Source organism: Mustela nigripes, chromosome 2, assembly GCF_022355385.1.
Source record: "Mustela nigripes isolate SB6536 chromosome 2, MUSNIG.SB6536, whole genome shotgun sequence".
In the NCBI taxonomy this organism is placed as follows: Eukaryota; Metazoa; Chordata; class Mammalia; order Carnivora; family Mustelidae; genus Mustela; species Mustela nigripes.
The window spans coordinates 7,656,604-7,679,877 of NC_081558.1; the positions used below are offsets into that span (position 1 = coordinate 7,656,604).

General features: G+C 52.1%; 1 protein-coding gene across 5 annotated transcripts in view; it reads left to right on the plus strand.

The window, feature by feature from the left end:
- Nucleotides 1-23,274, plus strand: part of PDE4A (phosphodiesterase 4A) — a 51,638-nt gene that overhangs the window by 12,410 nt on the left and 15,954 nt on the right. For 2 of the 5 annotated variants that reach the window (XM_059388993.1, XM_059388992.1), the window contains one exon: nt 22,458-22,649. In XM_059388993.1, the coding sequence (XP_059244976.1) occupies nt 22,458-22,649 (192 nt within the window). Of the gene's footprint in view, nt 1-8,428; nt 8,713-9,468; nt 9,488-9,920; nt 10,214-22,457; nt 22,650-23,274 lie in introns of those variants that run through there. The other 3 variants (XM_059388994.1, XM_059388997.1, XM_059388995.1) reach the window with 3 other exon arrangements.

Here is a 23,274-nt window from a genome sequence, read left to right on the forward strand (position 1 = left end):
GGCTGCCCGCCAAACTGGCTCAGGTCACTATCCTGAGAGACCAGTGAAGGCGTGAGGGGTGCTTTCGAGACTGGGTCCTCTTCCTTTTTAAGACCCCAGGGACTCCCCCTACCCTGGTGTTTGGGCACTCTCAGGGGACAGTGGCTTAGTGGTAATGATCGTCATTCTCTTGGTGGTATCCATCTCTTAATGGCTCACTCTCGGCTCCGTGCCGGGGACTTTTCCACATGTCTTCGTCTCCAGTGCCTGGGGTGGTATTCCTGTTGGACAGACTGAGGCCCAAAGGAGCAAAGGCTCTCCTTCATGCCCAAGCCCACACAAGCAGGAAATGGCAAAGCTGAGATCCCAGCACCTCTGTGATGCCTTAAGTCCTGGCACAAGGGTCTTGCCCTCTCTGGGCCTCGGTTTCCCCTATCTGTGAAGCGGGGCTGTTGGTACTGCTCTGTTGGTGGGGGGTTGTTTGAGAGTTGTGAGATTGGGGATGTGTGTAAAGGACCTAACACAGCGAGTGCTCAGTAGATAGTCACTCAGGGACCTGGACTCAGGAGAGGAGCTGGGGTTTGAGCAGACCCTGCTCCGCCAGGTTGGGAATTAAAAACGGGAACCTCAACCACATCCCGGCAGGGCTCAGGTTTCTGTTTCACCCGGGGCCTGCGTAGCCTCCAGCGCCTGTGGCCAGAGGGAAGGCATGGGTGCCAGCGGCCTCCCCCCACCCTTAGGCAGAAGGAGGAAGGGGGAACTGAAAGGCCTCTAGTGGGAACCTTGCTTCTTAGAATGGGCTTTCTGCCAGCCTGTTTCTCCAGAAAGGGGGCTCTCTGAGCGCACACAGGGCGTTCCAGGGCTACCCACGTTGCAGTTCTTGCAGCCACCAAAAAGGGGATCCAGACAGCCCTAGACTTGAGTCACAGGAACCCCCAGAGAGAGGGCACTGCCCTCCATCTGAGATGGCATCCACAACCCCCCTCCAGACCTGGGGATGTATGAGCCTGTGCTCCTGGCGCCCTGCGGGGCTGAGTCACGGCACCACCACGATCTGTCAAGAGGCAGATGGAGCTGGAGGAAGAGAAAGACTCCGGTGGTAGTGGGGGCGGGGAGAGGAGGGCTTGCCTAAGTTGGGGGCAGGGCCAACATACGGACCCCTATGCCCTGTGCCCCTCTGTACCTCCAAATTCTTCCCACCGTGAGAGGCACTGCCGAGCCCCGGGAAGGGGTGGAGGCAGCTGGACTGGGGTGTCTCTCTGGCCCGTGGCCTCTGTCTCCACTTGGGTCCTCGCCTCCCCTCCTCTCTGGCTCTCCCTTATCCCTGGCGGTGCCCTGGGAACGGGTCCCTCCGCGCGCCCTCTGCTGGGCGACGAAAAAGGCACAGGCTGAGTGTGCGTTCGGAGTCGGGACGTGCCTGTGAGGCTCTAGTCCCCGGGGAGAGCAAAGTCACGGCCACCGCCACTACCGGCCCCAGGTTATTATTTCATGCATATCGAGCGCCTTGGAGAGTGGGCGCCAGGTCGGCTGACCGCAGACTGCGGGTGAGGCCCTCGCCTTCCCCGGGCAGGGACCAGGCGTCTCTCCTGTCCAGACGGGCGCAGGGGGGACGGCCGCTTGGTGGAGGCAGAGGAACTTGGCAGAAAAGTTGCGGACTCGGAGTTCCCGGCTCACCTCGGCGCTTGGCCCTGCCCCTGCCTGTGCCAGGGCCTCCCAGCACCAACCTGCGTGTTGACTCCCAGTGTCTTTGGCTCACCATTCCTGCCCAGCAGAGAAGTGAGAAGTGACTTGCCCAAGGTCGCACAGAGAGTTGGGGTAAACACCCAGGTCTCCTGGACTCCAGACTGGTGGGTGAGCATCAGATTCTAGCCCTGCCCCCGGAGTCTCTGTGGGACCAGGAGCCCTTGGTCATGCCTCCGTGAGCCTCAGTGTTCTTACTGCATGGGCATAAGATCTGCCCACCCCCAGGGCTGCGGTAAGACTCCAAGGGCTGACGTTGGGGCTGAGCAAACCAGGAGCTGGAGTTTTGAGATCTGCACTTCTGCAAAGCACATCTCTCTGACACCTGCCCACAGAAGGGGGTGTCCTCCAAACCACAATCCTGGGCCCTGGCTGCTGGGGTGCCCCCCAACTTTACCAGTCACAGACTAACTGCAGGGTTCCTCTGGGTTGCAGGTCCGGCTTTGGGCCCGAGGGAACTGCAGACTGACAGAGTGAGGACAGAGTTTCAGGGGGCATCTGAGCCCATCGTCTTCGCTCCTGAGTTGGAGCTCAAATCCTGCCTTTGCCCTTGACTTGCTCTATGACCTGGGGAGAGGATTCACCTGCTCGAGCCTCATTTTCCTCATCTGGAACAGGGCCATTCATGCCACAGACGGTAATTGAGCATCTTCAGGCTGTGGCAAAGAATGAGCCAGACACCTCCCCCCGTGTCCCCCCCCCCCGCCACCCAGTCCCTCTGTCCTGGAGTTCTCAGGCCAGAGGATGAGGAAGAAGTAATAGGTAAAGGCATATGATAATTCCAGAGGGTGACACATGGGACAGGAAGCAAAGAGGGACCCTGGGATTAGGGAAGGGCTCTCTGAGGAGGTGACATTTTAGTACAAACCTAAGTGAAGTGACCCTGGAGGCTAAGTGGGCCTGAGGAAAAAAGGTGACAAGCAGAGGGAACAGCCAGTTCAAAGGTTCTGGGGTAGGAACGTGTCTGTTACGTTAGAGGCAAGTGTGGCAACCGTGAGCCAGAGGCGAGTGGAAGGAAAGGAGGCGGGGAGGCGAAAGGGCAGCTCGTTCAGGACTTCAGGGCCTATGGGGGGATTGGCTTTAGGCCTTAGTTTCTCTCTGACTTTCTAGGAATCGGAATAGAGGTCACTGAGCTGGAAGGAGACTGAACCATGAAGGGCCTGTGTAGCCTAGTGGCTAAAATCCCAGTCTTGGGAGTCAGACAACTGGGCTCATCCTCCAGCTCTGTTTTTTCCAGGCGGGGTGACCCTGACCATGTCGCTTCCCCTTCCTGGGCCTCAGGTTTCCTCATCTCTGAAATGGGCCTCTTCAGGACCTTATTTCCAAAGTCTGACCTAAAGAGTCAGCAAAACAATGGAAGGAAGCCCGAGGGCAGGTCAGTAAGAAAGCTCTTCCTTTCTGGTTGTAGCTGGACCAAGGGGTCCTGATGGTTAGCGCAAAGGGTCTTAACAAGGAGTTTTCTTCTGCTTCTTTTTGTTTGTTTGTTAAGATTTTATTTATTTATTTGACAGAGAGTGAGAGAGGAAGAGCTCACAAGTAGGCATAGCAGCAGGCAGAGAGAGAGAGGGAGAGAAAAGCAGGCTTCCTGCTGAGCTGAGAGCCCGATGTGGGACTCGATCCCGGGGCCCTGGGATCATAACCTGAGCCGAAGGCAAAAGCTTTAACCCACTGAGCCACCCAGGCGCCCCAAGACCAGGAGATTTCACCTGAGGGCCATTCTGGCCTCTAGGGAACATGTGGCAAAGCCTGGAGACATTTTGGTTTCATGATTGAGGGGTGCTTCTAGTTACTAGTAGATAGAGAATTACCTGGCCCTAGATGTCAACAGTTGCCAAGATTGGGAAACCCTGCATTCCCAGAGAGCAGATATCACTTCCAAGGAAGCGAACATTGATGGGTAGATGTGTAAGGAAAAAAACAACAAACCTTACATTTACGTATAAAGCCCAAATATTCACATAATATGTAAATAGGCATACAATACAGGCATACCTCTCTTCACGATGCTTTGCAGAGACTGGATTTTTTATAGATTGAAGGTCTGTGGAGACTCTGCGTTGGACAAGTCCCTCAGCGCCATTTTCCCAACAGCATGTGCTCACTCTGTTTCTGTGTGCCACATTTTTTAAAAAAATATATTTTTATTTTTATTTATTTATTTGACAGAGAGAGAGAGAGATCACAAGTAGGCGGAGAGGCAGGCAGAAAGAAAGGGGGAAGCAGGCTCCCTGCTGAGTAGAGAGCCCGATGCAGGGCTCGATCCCAGGACCCCGAGATCATGACCTGACCCCAAGGCAGAGGCTCAACCCACTGAGCCACCCAGGCGCCCCTGTGTGTCACATTTTTTGTAGTTCTGGCAGATTTTCAAACTTTTTCGTTATTTTTATTATAGGCACATGTGATCATCTTGTTGTGACAGTGTAATCATTTTGGGGACACCACAGACTGGGCCCCTATAAGTCGACACACGAAATCCGTGAGTGTTGTGTGTGTGTTCTGACCGCTCCACCGATGTTTTCTCCCCCTACTCTCCCTTTCCTTGTGCCTTCCAATTTTTTTTTTTTAAAAGATTTTATTTATTTGACAGAGAGAGAGAGAGATCACAAATAGGCGGAGAGGCAGAAGCAGGCTCCCCGCCGGGCAGAGAGCCTGATATGGGGCTCGATCCCAGGACCCTGAGATCATGACCTGAGCCAAAGGCCTGCGGCTTTAACCCACTGAGCCACTCAGGCAACCTGCACCTCCCTATTCCCTAAGACACAGCAATATTGACATTAGGCACCTTGATGGCTTTTAAGTGTTCAAGTGAAAGGAAGAGTCGGCACATCCCTCACTGCCAATCAAAAGCCAGAATTGACTGAGCTTAATGAGGAAGGCATGTTGGAAGCTGAGACAGGTGGAAAGGTAGGCCCCTTAGACCAGCGAGCCAAGTTGGGAAGGCAAAGGAAAAGCCTGGAAGGAAACTGAAGGTGCCGCTCCAGCGAACACAGGAATAAGAAAGCAAAATGGCGTTATTGTTGATTTGGAGAAAGTTGAGTGGTCTAGATAGAGGACCAAAGCCGCCACAACACTCCTGTAAGCCAAAGCCTCATCCAGAAGGAGGCCCTCACTCTCTTCAGTTCTGTGGAGGCTGAGGAAGGTGAGGAGGCTGCCAAAGCCAAGTTCGAAGCTAGCGGAGGTCGGTTCCTGAGCTTGAAGGAAAGGAGCCACTCTATTACGTGAGTACAAGGTGCTGATCTAGAAGCCGCACCAAGTTATCCAGAAGCTCGAGCTAAGATGATGAATGAAGGCGGCCACACTAAACACACGTTCAGTGTAGACAGAGCAGCCTTCCATTATTGGAAGATGCCATCTAGGACTTTCATAGCTAGAGAGCAAAGGTCAACGCCTGGCTTCAAAGATCAGGCTGCGTCTCTCTTGTTAGGGGCCAGTGCAGCTTGCGACTTTAAGTGAAAGCCAGGGCTCACTTGCCATCCTGGAAAATCCTGGGGCCCTTAAGAATTAGGCTAGGGGCGCCTGGGTAGCTCAGTGGGTTAAAGCTTCTGCCTTCGGCTCAGGTCATGATCCCAGCATCCTGGGATGGAGTCCCACATCAGGCTCCCTGCTCAGAAGGAAGCTTGCTTCTCCCTCTCCCTCTGCTGCTCTCTGCTCCTGCTTTCTCTGTCTCTCAAATAAATAAATAAAATCTTAAAAAAAAAAAAAAAGAATTAGGCTACACTTATCTAGTCTGCTGGGTAAACGGAACAGCGAAGCCTGGATGACAGCACATCGGTTTGCAACATGGTTTACTGGATATTTTAAACCCACTGTTGAGACCTACTTCTAAAAAAAAAAAAAAAAGGATTGCGTTCAAAATATGACTGTTGACTGACACTGTGCCCGGCTGCCGGCATGCTCTGATGGCGATGGACAATGAAATTAATGTTGTTTTCATGCCTGTTGATACCACATCCATTCTGCAGCCTGGGGATTAAGGAGTCATTTTGACTATCACGTCTTATTATTTAAGAAGCACATTTCATAAAGCCATAGCTGCCGTAGACCGTGACTCCTCTGATGTGTCTGGCCAAAAGAAATTGAGAACCTTTTGGAAAGGACTCACTGTGCTTGATGCTGTTCTGGACATTCTGACTCTTGGGAAGGGGTCACAATGTCAACTGGAGCAGGAGTTTGGAAGAAGTGGATCCCCACCCTCATGGATGACTTGGGTAGGGCTTTCTAGACTTCCAGGGAGGAAGTACCTGCCCGTGTGGTCGGAACAGTGAGGAGCGGAATTAGGCGCCGAGCCTGAAGATGGGACAGCCTCATTGCAATGTCACGATCACACTGGAACAGTACAACTTGCTGAAAACTCAGATGGTGGTCAGTGGTTTTTTGTTTTTTGGTTTTTGGGTTTTTTTTTTTTTTAGCAATAAAGCGTTTTTAAATTAAGGTACGTACACTTTTTTAGGCATAATGCTATTGCACACTTAGTAGGACTACGGTGTCGTGTAAACATGGCTTTTACGGGCACCGGGAAACCACAGAATTCATTTGGCTCGCTTTGTTGGGATGCTCACTGGACTGCAACGGCCTGGAACCGAACCCGCGGAATCTCTGAGGTACGCCTGTGTGTCAGTGGCTGTAACGTTTCATAGAGAAGGCAATTTGGGACCGTCTCTGCAGGCTATTCCTCTGGGCAGGGAGGGGATAATGAAATAAAGGGTGGCCACGCTGGTCGAGAGCCTGGCTCAGACACTCTTTGGCTATGTGACCTTGAGCAGGTTGTTTTTCATGAAGACTCAGTTTTCCCATCTGTAAAAGAGGGACAACACTATGTCCCTTTGCAGATATTTGGTGGGGATTAAAAGAGAATCAGAGCTAGAGGCGCTGAATGTTCAGCAGCAGGTTTGCTGCTATCACCGTCACCATCTTCATCTTCATCTGTATCCTCTGGCTAGTATAGTGGCTTGCACATTATAAACTCTCCAGAAAATATTTTGTCAGATAATCATAGCTAATATTCAGTGAGTACTTTACTGCGTCCAAATGCTTTTCTGACCCCCCCCCCTTTTTAACATGTCCGTCCATGAGGTGCGTAGTATTATGCCAATTTCACAGGTGGGAAAACTGAGGCTCGGTGAAATGAAGTGACTGGCCCAAAGTCAAATGACTAAGAAGCGCCGGAGGCCAGACTCAAGCCTAGGCCAGCCAGTTCGGGGGCCCATGACGACAGAGCCCACAAGGAGAGAGAGAAAGGTATTTACAGAGGCAAGGTCCTAAAATAGAGAGTCGCTCCATTTTTCTTATTTAAAACAAGCTTCTCCCACTTCCTAACCCCAAGGAGCCACAGACAGTTTGGGGTAGTCTCTGGAATTATATCCAGCTGGCCGGCTTTGTTCTAGAATCTTCACCTCCTCAGTCTCCCTTTCTTCCTCTGCGATAGGGGATCCCATGCCCCCTCCCCCAGAGTCACAGTGACTGGACATGCAGGGGCTCCAGAAGGTCCCTGTCTGCTTGTACTGCTCTGCCCAGGGGAGGTCGGTTTCTTGGGGCCACCTCATGAGCTGTGGAGGGCCCCTATTCTAAGATGCTTCAGAGATTCTAGGGGTGGCGGGACTGGGGTTAGATCTCAGGAGTGTCTAGGGGCCGTGAGCACCCTCAGCGTCTAGGGATGTCTCGGAGTTATAAGGCATGTTGCAGAAGCTGTGGGGGACATTGTGGAGCTGTCCCCAAGGATTGGTTCCAGAAGGTAGCCTAGGGTTATAGGACTGTCTTGGGAACTGTGGAGGAATCTAATTGTGCCCCTGGGGTCTGTAGGGGACCCTAGGATTTGGGGGGCAGCTACATGTTTATGGGAATACCCCTTGAGTCTGAAGATACCTCTGAGGTTATGTTGGTGTCTCTGAACTTGTGGGGCCATCTCAGGGATGCTTTGGAGCCACTCGGGAATTGGGGGACCTCTGAGGAGCTGTGGAAGAATTCTTGGGATCTGTGAGGGATCCTAGAATTCAGGGGGCCTTCATGTGGTCTGTGGGAATACTCTGTGGCTATGAGAAATTCTAGGGGTGCTCTGGGAATCTCTGCCTGACTGTGGGGGTACTTTAAGAGATTTGGGGGACATCTGAGGAAACTTGGTGATGATCCTGGGTTCTGACTGAGTTTCATTTGCAGGTGCATCCTGAGAGTCTTGGGTTGCCCCTGGGTTTTGTGGGAATATATCAGTAATAATGAGGACACTAGTGGGGACATTTGGGAAGCTAAGGGATTGTCCCAGAGTCTACCAGCCCTCTCAGAGCACCTCTGGCTTTTGGGGGGAACTCTTGGATTTGGGGAGGCACCTCTGGATTCTGTGGGGGACACCTCAGGGATAGCTAGGACACTCCCTGGAATTGTGGGGACATCTGAGGGACTGTGGTGACAGCTAAGGGACTTTGGGGACGCCATTGGGGTTTGTGAGAGTCATAGTGGTTTGTGAGAGCACCCCAGGGATCTGGGGGGCACCCCAGATGTTTGTAGAGACGCTTCCGGTGATTGTAAGGACCTCAAGGGGACTGCGGGTGCCCCTGCGGTCTGAGGGGTGCCTCGCCGCAGCCGTGTGGGCGCCTGGGTCCCGCTCCGCCCCAGGGGCGGCCCCAGAGCGAAGCCGGAAGGGCCGAGGCGGCCGGGCGGGGTGCCCCAGGGCTGGGCGGCCGGCCTGCGTGGGCTACGCGGGGCTGGCGGGCGGCGCAGCTCCCCAGCGCCCGCCGAGGCGGGCCGCCCCGCGCCCCCTGTGGTTATGGCGCGGCCGCGAGGCCTGGGCCGCATCGCCGAACTGCAGCTGGCGGCCTTCCCGGCGGTGGCGGCTGCCGAGGACGAGGCGTTCCTGCCTGAACCACCGACCCCGCGCGCTCCCCGCCGCCCACGTTCGCCGCCCTCCTCGCCCGTCTTCTTCGCCATACCGTCCCCAACTTTCCGCAGGCGTCTTCGGCTTCTCCGCAGTTTCCAGGACTTTGGCCGCCAAGCGTGGGTGGGGTAAGTGCGCGCCAGCGGTGGTGGGTTCGAATCTCCCCTGACCGCCTGGCGCTGGCCGGGTCTGGGGTTCCTAGCTGGCCCTCCCCAGCGTAACTTCCCCTCTTCCGTCACAGGGCAGCGATAAAAATCATCCCTGCCCTCCAGCGTTGCTGTGGAGACATCTGATAGGGCATGTAGTAGGCACTCAATAAACCTTAAGTTCCTCCCACTTCCTGGGCCGACCTGAGGTTGCAGTCAGGCTTTGGAGAATTGAGGCCCACCTGCCCTCCTGGGTGATCTGAGGGCGTGTGATCAATTCTGCGAGCCTCAGTCTAAGGGCCTGTGAAATGGGGCCAGCGCTGCCATCTGCGGGTTGCTTCGCCAGGAGGCACGGTGATGTTATCGGGTGCATCAGGCACGGAGGGCAAATGGACTTTCTCTTCCTGGCCAGACCCGGACTGGGACAGGGGGCTGGAAGCTTTCGGGTGAGGAGCCTGGAGACCACATCCGGTCTGGCTTCCCGGTGTCCGCTTATCTTGGAAACGGAGGTTGACAGCCCCCAGGTGGGAGCCGGCTGGCTCTGGGGGCTTCTCCAGATCCAGAAAAGGGTCCTCTACCTGCTCCCTTAACCCCTACTCTCCGCACGCGCTTGTTTGGAACCTGAGCCCAAACAACCTGAGACGTTCTGGGAGAGGACACTGCGGAGACAGGCTCAGCGTCTGGCCCCGGGGAAGAGATCCGGGAGGGCAGAGAAGCGGAGGAGAGGTCGCGAGCCCCGCGTGGAGTGGGGGACGGGGTATGTTTGTGGGAAATCAGTGCCTCTCTCCGAGTTTCTCTGTGTGTCTGTCTCTGTCTCCACTTCTGTCTTTCCTGTCCCTGCTCCACCCCCTTCCCCGCATCCATCGTCCCCCTCCTGGGGGTTTTTGTCACCGGACCCGCACTCTGCTGGTGCGGGGGAGTCTCTTTCCCCCAGGGGCGCCGGCGTTTGGAGACGGAGACGGCTCCAGCGGGCCCAGCTCGACGTCAGAGGGGGGGGGAGGCGGGGCCAGAGGCAAGGCGTGGCCGAGGGGGGTGTGGGCCTGGGGCCAGAGCCCGGGAAGCGGGAGCCTGGGCACCCCTGCCCCCCCAGGTCCGGAGGGAGGGGGGCAGGGGGGAAATGTGCCCTGAGTTCCGCAGTAGAAGGCCCGTGCGGAGCCCTCCCTGGCGCTGGGGACACGGAGAGACGCCCGAATGCCCGCGGCCGTCCCTGGGGGGGTCACCGAGAGGGCGGGTGTGGAGGCGGTGCCAGCGGTGGCCACAGACACCTCGGGCCTTCGCCTTCGAGCACTGCTCGCCACACCACCGTGCCGCTGTCCCCATGCTCGCCCTGACAGCGCTTGGCACCCATGCGCTCGGGGACAGCACCCCGGGCAAGGCCCCGGCCCCCTGACCTGACACTGCCCCCTGCGCGCCTTGAGTCCCTGGTCCACTTCTCCTTCAGCGACGAGGACACCCGTTGGCACCCTCCAGGCAGATCTGTCAGGTGGGTGGCAGGCAGGTGGCCAATTTCCTCCTTTACCATCAAGGGCTCTGGCTGGGGGGAAAGGGTACCCAATCTTCCTTGGGGAGTCCTCAGGGTGGCTTCTAGGGTCTGCCTGGAGCCCCACCCCCTTTCCCGGCCCTAAAATTCTTGGTGTTGCTAAGGGCTTTCTGCACGTGAGAGCCTTCCAAGGGAATGTTGGGTCCTGCCCCCTTCCTATTTAAGATGGGATCCCTTCACCCTCTTGTGCCCCTAAACCTGGGTTTCTGGCACTCATCCTGGCAGCAAATATGGGTGTCCGGCGTCACCTGGCTTCCACTCCCAGGCCACCGGCCCGGAGCCAGGTCCCTCTGGCCCTGCTCTGCTCAGTGCCTCCAGGCTTCCCCACCCCCTCCTTACTGGGGCTGCCAGGCTGAAAACCAAGCTGGGGCAGAGGAGGGAGGGAGGCTTGCGCTGTAACTTCTGGAGGTTATTTAGAATCAGCTGGGCAGTGCTGGAGGGGAGAGGTTCTCAGAGGTCTCCGGGTACTCCAGCCTTGATCTTGCTTCCCTCCGCCAAACCCTTCTGACACCTGGACACACAGAGACGCAGACATGGGCACACGCACACACACTCTCCATCCGTAGCTACACTGGACACCCGAACACAGGGTATTCGGGGTCACCTGGTGTTTACTGTGTAAGGCACGGGTCTCTTAGCTCGTGGGAACCCGAAGAGCCTCTCACAGTTGACCCTGGGGTGCGGGGATGCACACACTCCAGAAACCCCCATCTCCTGCAGTGCAATACACCTCCCTGCCCGCAGGAACACACTCACCACGGCACACCCCCCGCGCCCGACTCCCGGCTGCACACAGCCACACGCAGGAATGCACCTCATCCAGAGGCAGTACTCAGAGACAGTCACAGCATAGGTGTGGCACCCAGGTGCACTCTTCCAAGGTCACACAGGTTCACAGGCAGAGATACAGACACACAGGTTCATGCAGGTGCCCCAGACCCCACTGACACGCTCGGGTGACCAAATCCGCACGGAGACCCCTGTCCACCCAGGTACCCCGGAGCACACGTCTGCTATGACTCTCTCTCTCTCTCACACACACACACACACACACACACAGACCCTCTGTGTACACCCAGCCCTTACAAACAGCCATGTCACCTGGCACCACAAGCCTGCCTGGCAGACACGCCAGCGCCCGCCCTCAACCTCTGTGTGACCTTCACGAAGCAAATGCCAAGCCTTTCCATAAAGGCTGCCTGGCACCTCCTGCAAGGGAGTCGGGTGGAGTGGGGCAGGGAGCCCTGGGAGATGCCAGGCCTGCCTGGAAGAAAGACAGACACCCAGTGATTTGGTGCACAGCTTCGCAGTCCGGCTGCCCAGGCTGAAATCCTTCCTCTCCAGCTAACTGGGTTGTTCATTCTGTCTGTACCTCAGTTTATTTCTCTTGAAAATGGGCCATTAGGGGACGTCTGGGTGGCTCAGTCAGTTAAGTGTCTGCCTTCAACTCAGGTCAGGATCCCAGGGTCCTGGGATTGAGTCCTGCATCAGGCTCCTTGCTCAGCGGGGAGCCTGCTTCTCTCTCTACCTGCTGTGCTCTCTCTCTAACAAATAAGTAAATAAAATCTTAAAAAAAAAATAGGAAAGAAAGAAATGGGTCATTAGTATGTGTCCAGACACAGCACGGTGTCTGAGGCATTTAATAGCAGTTGGCTACTTTCGTGGTGGTTAGGATTTTTACCAACTGGAACGTGTCTCCTTTCTCTTCTGCTCCACTCCCGGCTTGTTTGTTGCCCATTGGCCCCGTGGAGCAGAACTCCCTGGAGCCGTGATCTGCTCCTGGGCTGCACTGTCCTCCAGGGGCCCAGTTCAATGCTTGGGGAGCCCACGTGGGCAGGCGGAGGGGCCCCAGGGATGGGAGAGGGACAGGGAGGCAGGTGGCAGCTTCCTCCAAGGGTGCCACCAGTGGTCAGCCCCTCTGAAGGGGAGTGTTTTTTTTTTTTTTTAAAGATTTTATTTATTTATTTGTCAGAGCGAGAGCGAGCATAGGCAGACAGAGTGGAAGGCAGAGTCAGAGGGAGAAGCAGGCTCCCTGCGGAGCAAGGAGCCTGATGTGGGACTCGATCCCAGGACGCTGGGATCATGACCTGAGCCGAAGGCAGCTGCTTAACCAACTGAGCCACCCAGGCGTCCCTGAAGGGGAGTCTTGTGCAGGTTTTTTCCTTTCTGGTGGAGTGTCTGGGCATGTGGCTATGATGTCAAGGCCTCCTGGCTGCCCTTGACTCCACTTTATGGCCTGGTCCCTTTAGGACATTAATGGAGCAGGCTCCGGGCTGACTTTGTTCTACCCTGAGCAGCCGCAGGCCAGGGAAAGGTGACAACTCCACATCGTCCCAGGGTGCAATTCTGGAGGGCAGCTGAAACCCTTCCCATCCCTACCCCCCCCCCACACACACACTCAACCTGCAGTTCCAAAGGCCCAATCCCCGCCCCTCTGCCCTTCCAAAGCCCGGGGGACAGAAGCACCTGGAAGCACAAACAGCGGGGGGGCCCCAGGGAGCCTGTTCCCATCCTGGCCTCTGGGCTCCTGCTTACGTGAGCAGCGTCCCCTGGGGCTGCAGGATGGGCTAGCCATGCTGGTTGGGCACCCTCTGGGACTTGGCTCTCACCTTCCCTTACCTGGCTTCAATGACCTGGGCAAAGGTGAGATCTTGAGTCTGTAGGCAAGCTCCTCTCCCCGCCCCAGGGGCACTCAGCAGCACCAGAACATCCAGGCTGTGCCTTGGGAAGGAGGACATAGTTTTCAGGCAGCGAGGCCACCAACTCCTTGCCACCCTTCTGTGCCTCACTCTCCTCGTGGAGCTGGGATGTTAACACAGCTCACAGAGTTGGTGGGAGACATAACCGGGCTCATGTTCGTAAAGCACTAGGAGTGTGCCAGGCACATGGCAAAAGATTCAGTAAGTAGCTTGTGATTATTGCTTTATACCTACAAGGATCTCACCTGGCCTGGGTATAGCAGATGCTCAGTAAATGGGCTTTATCATCAAAGGCCCCAAGGTCATGATCTAAGAAGATTCCACCTTAAGAGTTTTTTTCTTTCCTTTCCTTTTCTTTTCTTATTTCTTTTCTTCCTTCCTTCCTCCCTCTCTTTCTTTTCTTCTTTATTTCTTTCTTTCTTGTAGGCTGCACACTTAGCATAGAGCCCAACATAGGGCTCGAACTCACAGCCCTGAGATGAAGACCTGAGCTGATACTGAGTCAGATGCTTAATTGACTGAGCTACCCAGGCATCCCTTACGAGTTTTTGTTTTTGTTTTTGTTTTTTACTTTTAAAAATTAATGTCGAGAAAAATTTACCCTTTTTAGTATATACCATATGAGGGGTTTTTTATTGTGGAAAGTATACATAACATCCAATTACCCATTTTAATCCCTCACGGAGTGTACAATTCAGTGTCATTAAGTACGCGCACAACTATCACCACCGTCTGTCTCCAGAACTTTCTCATCTTCTCAAAAGGCAGCTCTGTCCCCACCCTTTGCCAACCCTTGGCTCCCACCATTCTACTTTGTGTCTAGGAATATGACTGCTGTAGGGACCTCTTCACAGTGGAATTTTACAATATTTGCCCTTTTGTGTCGGGCTTATTTCATTTTGCATAATGCCTTCAACTTCATCCATGTGGTATCATGTGTCAGAATTTCACTTTCTTTTTAAGACTGAATAAGATTCCATTGGCAATATACGCCACCATTTTCTTTATCTGTTCAACAACTGGTGGACACTTCAGTTGTTTCCAGCTTTTGGCTATTGTGAATAATGCAATGCTGCTGTGAACGTTGGTTTACAAATACCTGTTTAAGCTTTGCTTTCAATTCTTGAGTATTTAGTATTTCCTATTTTTAAAAAAAAGATTTATATATTTTGGGGGCACCTGGGTGGCTCAGTGGTTAAGTGTCGGCCTTCGGCTCAGATCATGATCCCAGAGTCCTGGGATCGAGCCCCGCATCAGGCTCTCTGCTCAGCAGGGAACCTGCTTCTCCCTCTCCCTCTGTCTGCCTCTCTGCCTACTTGTGCTCTCTCTCTATCTCTCTGTCAAACAAATAAAATCTTTAAAAAAGAAAAAGATTTTATGTATTTTTATTTTGAGAGAGAGCGTGAGTGGGGTTAGGGGCAGAGGGAGAGGGAGAAGCAGGCCCCCCGTGGAGCAGGGAGCCGGATGCAGTGGCTATATCCCAGGACCCTGGGATCATGACCTGAGCCGAAGGCAGACGCTTAAGTGACTGAGCCACCCAGGTGCCCCTCCTAAAGATTTTATTTTTAAGTAACCCAATGTGGGGTTCGAACTTATAACCCTGAGATCAAGAGTCACACGCTCTACTGACTCAACCAGCCCGGAGACCCTATTTTTTATAGTAGCCATTCTAATGAGTATGTGCTGCTCTCTCATTGCACCTTTGATTAGCATTTCCCAAATGATTAATGCTGTCAGGCATCCTCTCCTGTGTTTATTGTCCATTGGTATGCACACATATCTTATTTGTTGTGCTTTGGTTTACTGGACTTTACAAATATTGTGGTTTTCGCACATCGAAGGTTTGTGGTAAGCCTGCGTCAGGCAAGTCTATCAGTGCCATTTCCCCAACAGCATTTGCTCGCTTCGTGTCTCCATATCACATTTTGGTAATTCTTGCAACACTTCAGACTTTTTCATTCTCATCGTATTTGTTAGGGCAAACTGGGACCAGTGATTAAAACTCACTGAGAGCTCAGATGATGGTTAGCATTTTGTAGCAATCAAGTAGTTTTTTTTTCTTTTTTTTTTTAAGATTTTATTTAATTATTTGACAGAGAGAGAGAGATCACAAGTAGGCAGAGAGGCTGGCAGAGAGAGGGGGAAGCAGGTTCCCTGCTGAGCAGAGAGCCCGATGCGGGATTCGATCCCACGACCCAGGGATCAAGACCTGAGCTGAAGGCAGAAGCTTAACCCACTGAGCCACGCAGGTGCCCCAGCAGTCAAGTATTTTTCACTTAAGGTTATGAACTTCCTAGACCTAATGCTACTGCACACTTAATAGACCACAGTGTGGTGTAAACCTAACTTTTATATGTCCGGGAAATAGACAAAATTCAGTTGCCATGCTTAATCGCAGTGTTCTGGAACCAAGCCTGCAATATCTCCGAGGTATGCCCATATCTTCTCTGGAGAAATGTTTAATTTAAGTCCTTTGCCCACTTTTTAACTGGGTTGTTTGTTTTTTGTTGTTAAGTTTTAGCTCTTTATATATTCTAGGTATCAATCCCTTATCAGATACATGGTTTGCAAAAATTTTCTCCCGTTCTATGGATTGCCTTTTCACTCTCTGGATAGTGCCTTTTGGTGCCAAAAAATTGATAATTCTGAGGTACAATTTCTTTTCTTCTTCTTTTTTCTTTTAAGATTTTATTTATTTATTTGACAGAGAGAGAGAAGGCACAAGCAAAGGGAATAGGAGAGGAAGAGGCAGGCTCCAACTGAGCAGGGAACCAGATGCAGGACTTGATCCCAAGACCCTGGGATCATGACCTGAGCCGAAGGCAGACAGTTAACTGACTGAGCCACCTGGGCACCCCTGTTTTTTGTTGCCTGTGCTTTTGGTGTCATATCCAAGGAATCATTGCCAAGTCCAATGTCATGAAGTTCCTAGGAGTTTTTTTTTTTTTTTTAAGATTTTATTTATTTGACAGACAGAGATCACAAGTAGGTGGAGAGGCAGGCAGAGAGAGAAGAGGAAGCAGGCTCCCTGCTGAGCAGAGAGCCCAACGCGGGGCTCAATCCCAGGACCCTGGGATCATGACCTGAGCTGAAGGCAGAGGCCTTAACCCATTGAGCCACCCAGGCGCCCCTCCTAGGAGTTTTATACCTTTTAGTTCTTCCATTTAGGTCTTTGATCCATTTTGAGTTAATTTTGTATATGATGTGAGGTAAGGATCCAGCTTTATCCTTTTCCATGTGAATAAGCAGTTTTCTCAGCACCATTTGTTCAAGAGACTCGGTGTCCTTTTCCCATTGAGTGGTCTTGTTGCCCATACTGATAATCATTTGACAATATATGTGAGGGTTTATTTCTGGGTTCACTCGACTCTGTTGGTCTATAAGTCTGTCTTTTTTTTTTTTTTTTTAAGATTTTATTTATTTATTTGTCAGGGATAGAGGGAGAGAGAGCGAGCGAGCACAGGCAGACAGAGAGGCAGGCAGAGGCAGAGGGAGAAGCAGGCTCCCTGCCGAGCAAGGAGCCCGATGTGGAACTCGATCCCAGAACATGGATCACTGGGATCATGACCTGAGCGGAAGGTAGCTGCTTAACCAACTGAGCCACCCAGGCATCCCTATAAGTCTGTCTTTATACCAGTACCACACTGTTTTGATTACCGTAGGTTTGTAGGTTTTAAAATCGGGAAATGTGAGTCTTCCAACTTTGTTCTTCTTTTTCAAGATTCTCTTTTTTAAAAAAGGAAGAGATAACACGTGCAGGGGAAAGAGAGAGAAGCAGACTCCCCTCCAAGCAGGGAGTCCCATGTGGGGCTTAGTCCCAGGAACCTGGGATCACAACTTGAGCCAAAGGCAGACGCTTAACCAACTGAGCCCACCCAGGCGCCCTGTCTTCACATTCTTTTTTTTTTTTTTTTTTTTTAAGAGAGAGAGAGATCATAAGGAGGCAGAGAGGCAGGCAGAGAGAGAAGAGAAGCAGGCTTCTTGCTGAGCAGAGAGCCCAATGGGGGCTCAATCCCAGGACCCTGAGGTCATGACCTGAGCCAAAGGCAGAGGCTTTAACCCACTGAGCCACCCAGGCGCCCCCCATCTCCTCATTCTTGAATGCAGGATGCCTTTTGATTTATTTGTGCCTTCTTTAATTCCTTCCAGCAACACTTTTGTTTTCCGTGCACTTTTGTCCCATTGGTTAAGTTCATTCCTAACATCTTATTCATTGTGATGGTATTGTACATGGAATTGTTTTCATAATATTCTTTTTGGATTATTCATTGTTCGTGTACAGAAAGGCAACCGATTTTTGGTGACTTTGTATCATGCGACTTTGCTAAATTCATTTATTAGTCAGTTCTGAGTTTTGACACGGGTAATCCCCACTGCTGGCTTCTTTCTCTTTGCAAAATTCTTTTGAGACTGATTCAAGTCGTTTTGTGTATCAGGAGTTAAAAAGGAAACTGCTGCTTCTTTCTACTCTTGCTGACTCTTAACTTCTGACACCAAACATGTGTGGTTCCCCCCACCCCACACACACACCAACCAATTCTGCAGTTGTCTGTGACATGGACTGGGTGAACTACATTCTGTTTCAATTCTGACACAAACTGCCCGGAGCTACTACAGATCCTACAGGTGAAGGGCTCAGTCTGGTAAGGCTGCCCCCACTTTAGCTTAAGTCTCAAGTCCAGGGTATGTCTACATGGGCTTTGGCCCCACCAGCTGTAAGTCAAGGTTATGACAAATCCCCCCCCTCAGGTTTGGTTAATTTCCTAGAGCTAGTCACAGAACTTCAGTAAACAGTGCACTTACTAGACTACTAGACCACTGGTTTATTGGAAAAGATACAGCTCGGGAACAGCCAGACGGAAGAGATGCAGAGAGCAAGGTCTTAGGGGAGGGGCTTGGAGCTCCATGCCCTCTCCAGGTGCAGCCCCTCCATGTGCTCAGCAACCCGGAAACTCTCAGGGATGTTGATGGAGGCTTCATTTTTTGGCACAACTCATTAAATCATTGGCTGCTCCATTGGTGACTCACTCATCCTCCTGGCCCCTTCCCTTCCAGTCCAAGGAGGGGGACTGAAAGCTCTAACCCACTTAATCACATGGTTGCCCATCTCACCCCCCCCTGCCCCTGCAAGTAGTCCCCATCCTGAGGCTCTCCAGGTGTCCCCAGCAGATAGTCATCTCTTGGCAGGCAAAGACACTTTTCACTGCAGACGTTCCTAGGGTTTTTAGAATTGGGTGACAGGAAACCAGGGCAGAAACCAAATATATATTTTTTATTATTTCACAGTAGTTCAAAAAAAATTTTTTTTAAGCAGACTCCACAGGGGTGCCTGGATGGCTTAGTAGTTAAGTGTCTGCCTTCAGCTCAGGTCATGATCCCAGGGTCCAGGGATCGAGCCCCACGTTGGGCTCCCTGCTCAGCTCGAAGCCTTCTTCTCCCTCTCCCACTCCCCCTGCTTGTGTTCCCTCTCTTGCTGCCTCTCTTTCTGTCAAATAAATAAATAAAATCTTAAGAAAAAACAATGAACAGGACTGGAAATGTATATTTTCTTTTTAAAAAAATATTTATTTGAGAGAGAGAAAGAGCACAAGTGTTGGGGGGAAGGGGCAGAGGGAGAGGGAGACACAGCATCTGTGCTGACCAGGGAGCTGGTTACGGGGCTCCATCCCAGGACCGGGAGATCATGACCTGAGCCAAAGTCAGACACTTAACCAACTGAGCCACCGAGGTGCCCCCCCTTATGATTTTTTCTTTCAAAATATTTATTTATGTATTTGAGAGAAAGAGAGAGAGACAAAGAGAGTACAAGCAGGGGGAGAGGGCGAGGGAGAAGCAGACTCCTGGCTGAGCTGGGAGCCAGACATGGGGCTTGATCCCAGGACCTGTGTAGATCATGACCTGTGCCGAAGGCAGACACTTAACAGTCTGAGCCACCCAGGTGCCCATGATCTTTTTTTTTAAGGTTTTATTTATTCATTTGACCCAGGGAGAGAAAGAGAGAGGGAGAGAGAGCACAAGCAGGGAGACCTGCCGGCAGAGGAGGGAGAGCTCTCCGCTGAGCAGGGAGGCTGATGCAGGATTCAATCCCATGACTTGAGCTGAAGGCAGACGCTTAACTGACTGAGCCACCCAGGCACTCACTCCCATGACTTTCTTATTTTTTATTTTATTTTTTAAAAAATATTTTATTTATTTATTTGACACAGAGAGAGAGAGAGAGATCACAAGTAGGCAGAGATACAAGCAGAGAGAGGGGAAGCAGGCTCCAAGAGCCGGATACAGGGCTCCATCCCACATGACCTGAGCAGAAGGCAGAGGGTTAACCCACTAAGCCATCCAGGCACTCGTCCTGTAACTTTCTTTTTTCTTTTTCTTTTTTTTTTTAAAGATTTTATTTATTTGTCAGAGAGAGAGTGAGCACAGGCAGACAGAATGGCAGGCAGAGGCAGAGGGAGAAGCAGGTTCCCTGCCAAGCAAGGAGCCCGATGTGAGACTTGATCCCAGAACACTGGGATCATGACCTGAGCTGAAGGCAGCTGCTTAACCAACTGAGCCACCCAGGCATCCCAGTCTTGTAACTTTCTTAATAACATTTTCTTTTCTCTAGTTTACTTTATTGTAACACTACAGTATATAATACATATGCAAAATACATGTTAATCGATTGTTCCTGTTATTGGTAAGGTTTCTGGTCAACAGCAGGCTGTTAGTAGTCAAGTTTTTGGGGAACCAAAAGTTATATGTGGATTTTCAACTTCACGGTGGGTAGCACCCCAACCTCTTGTTGTTCAAGGGTCTACCGTATTTTTACCTATCTTGGATATAAACGCAGGAGTGGGATTTCGGATCACCCAGTAAGTGTACAGTTCATTGCTTAAGAAACTGACCAGCTGCCTTCTAGAGTGGCTAAGCCACTTCCTGCTGGAGTCTTCCTTCCAGCAATGCATGAGGAGGGTTCCAGTTGCTCCAAATCCTTGTCACCAATTGTCATTATTGTCTTCAGTTCTTGTCTGTTTCTTGTTTGTTTATTTGAACCATGCTAGCAGGTATGAAGGGATGGTTCCGGGTGTTAATTTGTATTTCCCTAAAGAGTAATGGTGTTTCCTTTGCTTATTTGCCATCTGTATATCTTTGGCGAACTGTCCAGACTTTTGATCATTTTTAAATTGAATTCCTTGTCTTCTTTTTATTGAGTTTGGAGTCTTCATTATATAGTCTGGATACAGGTCCTTTGTCATATATTTTCTCCTAGTATGTAACTTGTCTTTTTATGCTTTCGACTGTGTCTTTTGCAGAGCAGAAGTTTTTAGAGTTTTTAAATAATGTTTGATTTTTATTTATTTATTTATGTTTATTTATTTATTTATTTGACAGAGAGAGAGAGAGAGAGAGATCACAAGTAGGCAGAGAGGCAGGCAGAGACAGAGACGGAAGCAGGCTCCTTACTGAGCAGAGAGCCTGATGCAGGGCTTGATCCCAGGACCCTGAGATCATGACCTGAGCTGAAGGCAGAGGCTTAACCCCCTGAGCCACCCAGGCACCCCAGATGTTTGATTTTTAAAAGAAGTTTGAATTTTTGGCTGCTTAAAAGTTCTGATTTCTGCGGCCACTAGGTGGTCCAGTCGGTTAAGCCTCCGACTCTTTGATCTCAGCTCAGGGCTTGTACTTGGGGTTGTGAATTCAAGCCTAGGGGGGGCTCCACACTGGGTGTGGAGCCTACTTAAAAAATAATAATTAAAAAATAATAAAATTTGTGATTTCTTTCCTAAAATTGGACTACCCGGTTGCCACGGACCCCCAGCATCACCCTGCCTTTGGTGTCAGATGCCTGAGTCCTGGGAACATTTGCTTTAATGGTAGGAATGTGCTCGAATGGGGCTTGAGCAGGTAGAGGGCAGCAGCCAACCAGTTTGAATTCTGACCCGTGTTTACACTGGTCACCTGGATGCCCCGAAGGAGGTGGTGTTTGTCCCCATTTTGTGGATGAGGAAACTGAAATCCAGCCATACCTCTGGGAACTGGCAGAGCCAGCATCTCCCTGCCTCCTCCTGAGGATCTCTGTCTTGCCAGTGCCCCCAGGCTGGATCCCATCTTCCTCCCGTCTCTCTGTAGCTGTGTCTCTACAGTCACAGTCTGTATCCCCACTCTAGCCACACCAGCTTCCTTGCTAGTCCTCACACAAAAGCCAAATCCTGCCCCAGGGCTTTTGCATTTGCTATTTCCCCACACCCTACCCCCACCTCTGGAGTGTTTTCTCCTATTTCCTGACCAGTGGCCTGCTCCTTCTTATCTTTCAAGCCCCGGACCCCCAGCATCACCCTGCCTTTGGTGTCTCACTTGTCCCCTCCTCAAAGAGGCCTGGCTCAACTAGCAGCTAAAATCACCTCTCCAGTAACTTTCAGTCACCCACCTGGTTTCTAATTCTGTGCATGGCACAATCCCGTTCATACATTCATTCGTTACATTTTATGGTTTATTAGGTAAACATGTATGGGTGTCTACTGTGTGCCAGGCCATCTTCCTGGCTTAAGAGATATAGCAGTGAACAACACAGACAAAAATCCTTTCTCTTAGTTCTAGAAAGGAAGGCAAATAGTAAAGAAATCAAATATAGAGTATGTCAGGTAAGTAGTATTTTTTTTTTTAAGGAAGGGAGATATAAAAATATTGGGACAGAGATTCAGATCTTAAATGTGTTGGTCAAGTGAGGCCTCCTGAGAAGATAATGTTTAAGCCGAGGCCTAAAGGAGGTAAAGGAGGAGCCACCAGAGATCTGGGCAGGGGAAGCAGCCTGTGCAAAGGCCCTGAGGCTGGAATGTATCTGGAATGTTTAGGAAACAGCTAGGAGGCCATTGTGGCTGGAGTGGAGTGAGTGAGGGGTGGACTAGGAGGTCATTGGGCAGGGCCCTGTGGGCCACAGGGGGGACTTGGGCTTTTGCTCTAGGGTGAGCTGGGAGCCACAGAAGGATCTGAACAGAAGAAGGATGGGACTTGACACAAGTGTTCAAAGGCTCCCTCTGGCCACAGTGGAGGGGAACAGATTGAGGAGCAAAGACAGGAGCCAGGGACCAGGGCAGAGACAAATGTACTGGTCCAGATCCAGGCAAGCCCTGAGGCAGGGCTGACCCAAGAGGGGGTGCGAAGTGGACAGATTCTGAGTAGACTTGGGCATAGAGCCAAGAAGGCCCCCACACTTTGGGGGTGTGCACTGCGGCCAGGCTAACCTGTTTATTCTCCAGCCTCCCCATGACATGTCCTTGAGGGACAGAGGATGGTCTGTCACTGCTGGGTCCCCACACCTCTACAGAGCCTGGCTCTCAGAGGCGCTCAGTAGCTTGAGCTCACAACTCCCCATCTCTTTTGGGGTATCTGTCTCTCTTTAATGTCTCCTATCTGTCCCTCCCGACCTCGACAGGAATTTCCTTGTACATTCCTTTTCAATGTCATCTCAACCCCGCTGACCCATCTTCTTGCCCATCCCCTTACAGCTTTGAGGCAGAGAATGGGCCCTCGCCGTCTCCCGGCCGCAGCCCCCTGGACTCGCAGGCGAGCCCGGGCCTCGTGCTGCATGCTGGGGCCGCCACCAGCCAGCGCCGGGAGTCCTTCCTGTACCGCTCAGACAGCGACTACGACATGTCCCCCAAAACTATGTCCCGGAACTCGTCGGTCACCAGCGAGGCGTGAGCACCCCCTTGTCACCCTCCAGGCCTGCGCCCACATGAGCTGCCCTTGCCAGTAGGGAGTGGGGACACTGCCCAAGCCCCGGGCCACCTCTCCCTTCCAGTGAAAAGTAAACAGCCCCCTTGTCCATAGCAAGGGCTCAGTCTGCCTACCCACTGGCAGCTGGGGCCTGGCCCCCCCTCGGCCCTGTCCCTCCAACAAGGAGAAAACTCCACGTGAGCCCCTCCCTGCTGCCATTTCTTCCTACGGACTGCCCACCTTGGCTGAGCCCACTTTTCCTTCTCCCCGACCCCAGGCCTCCCTAAGCCAGCCCCCCTTATCACGACCACCTGTTGAGGTGTGAGCACCCCCAGACCTGCCCAGCCCCCTCCCCTCTCACTGGATCCTCCAGTCCTGGCCCTTCCCCATCCAGGCACCCGCCTCAGCCCCCCCCCCTCCTTCCTGCTCCCCCCCCCCTCCTGCCCACACTGCTCTCCCCAAGCCCAGCCCCGGCAGGGTAGCTATGGCTGTCCCCTTTGTCTCTGCACACCCCCTCCCTGCCCACCCACGTGAGCTCCTCTCTCTGACCACCATTTCCTTCAGGACCAGCCCCTGCAGGGTGCCTACCCTTGGGAGGTCTCCCCT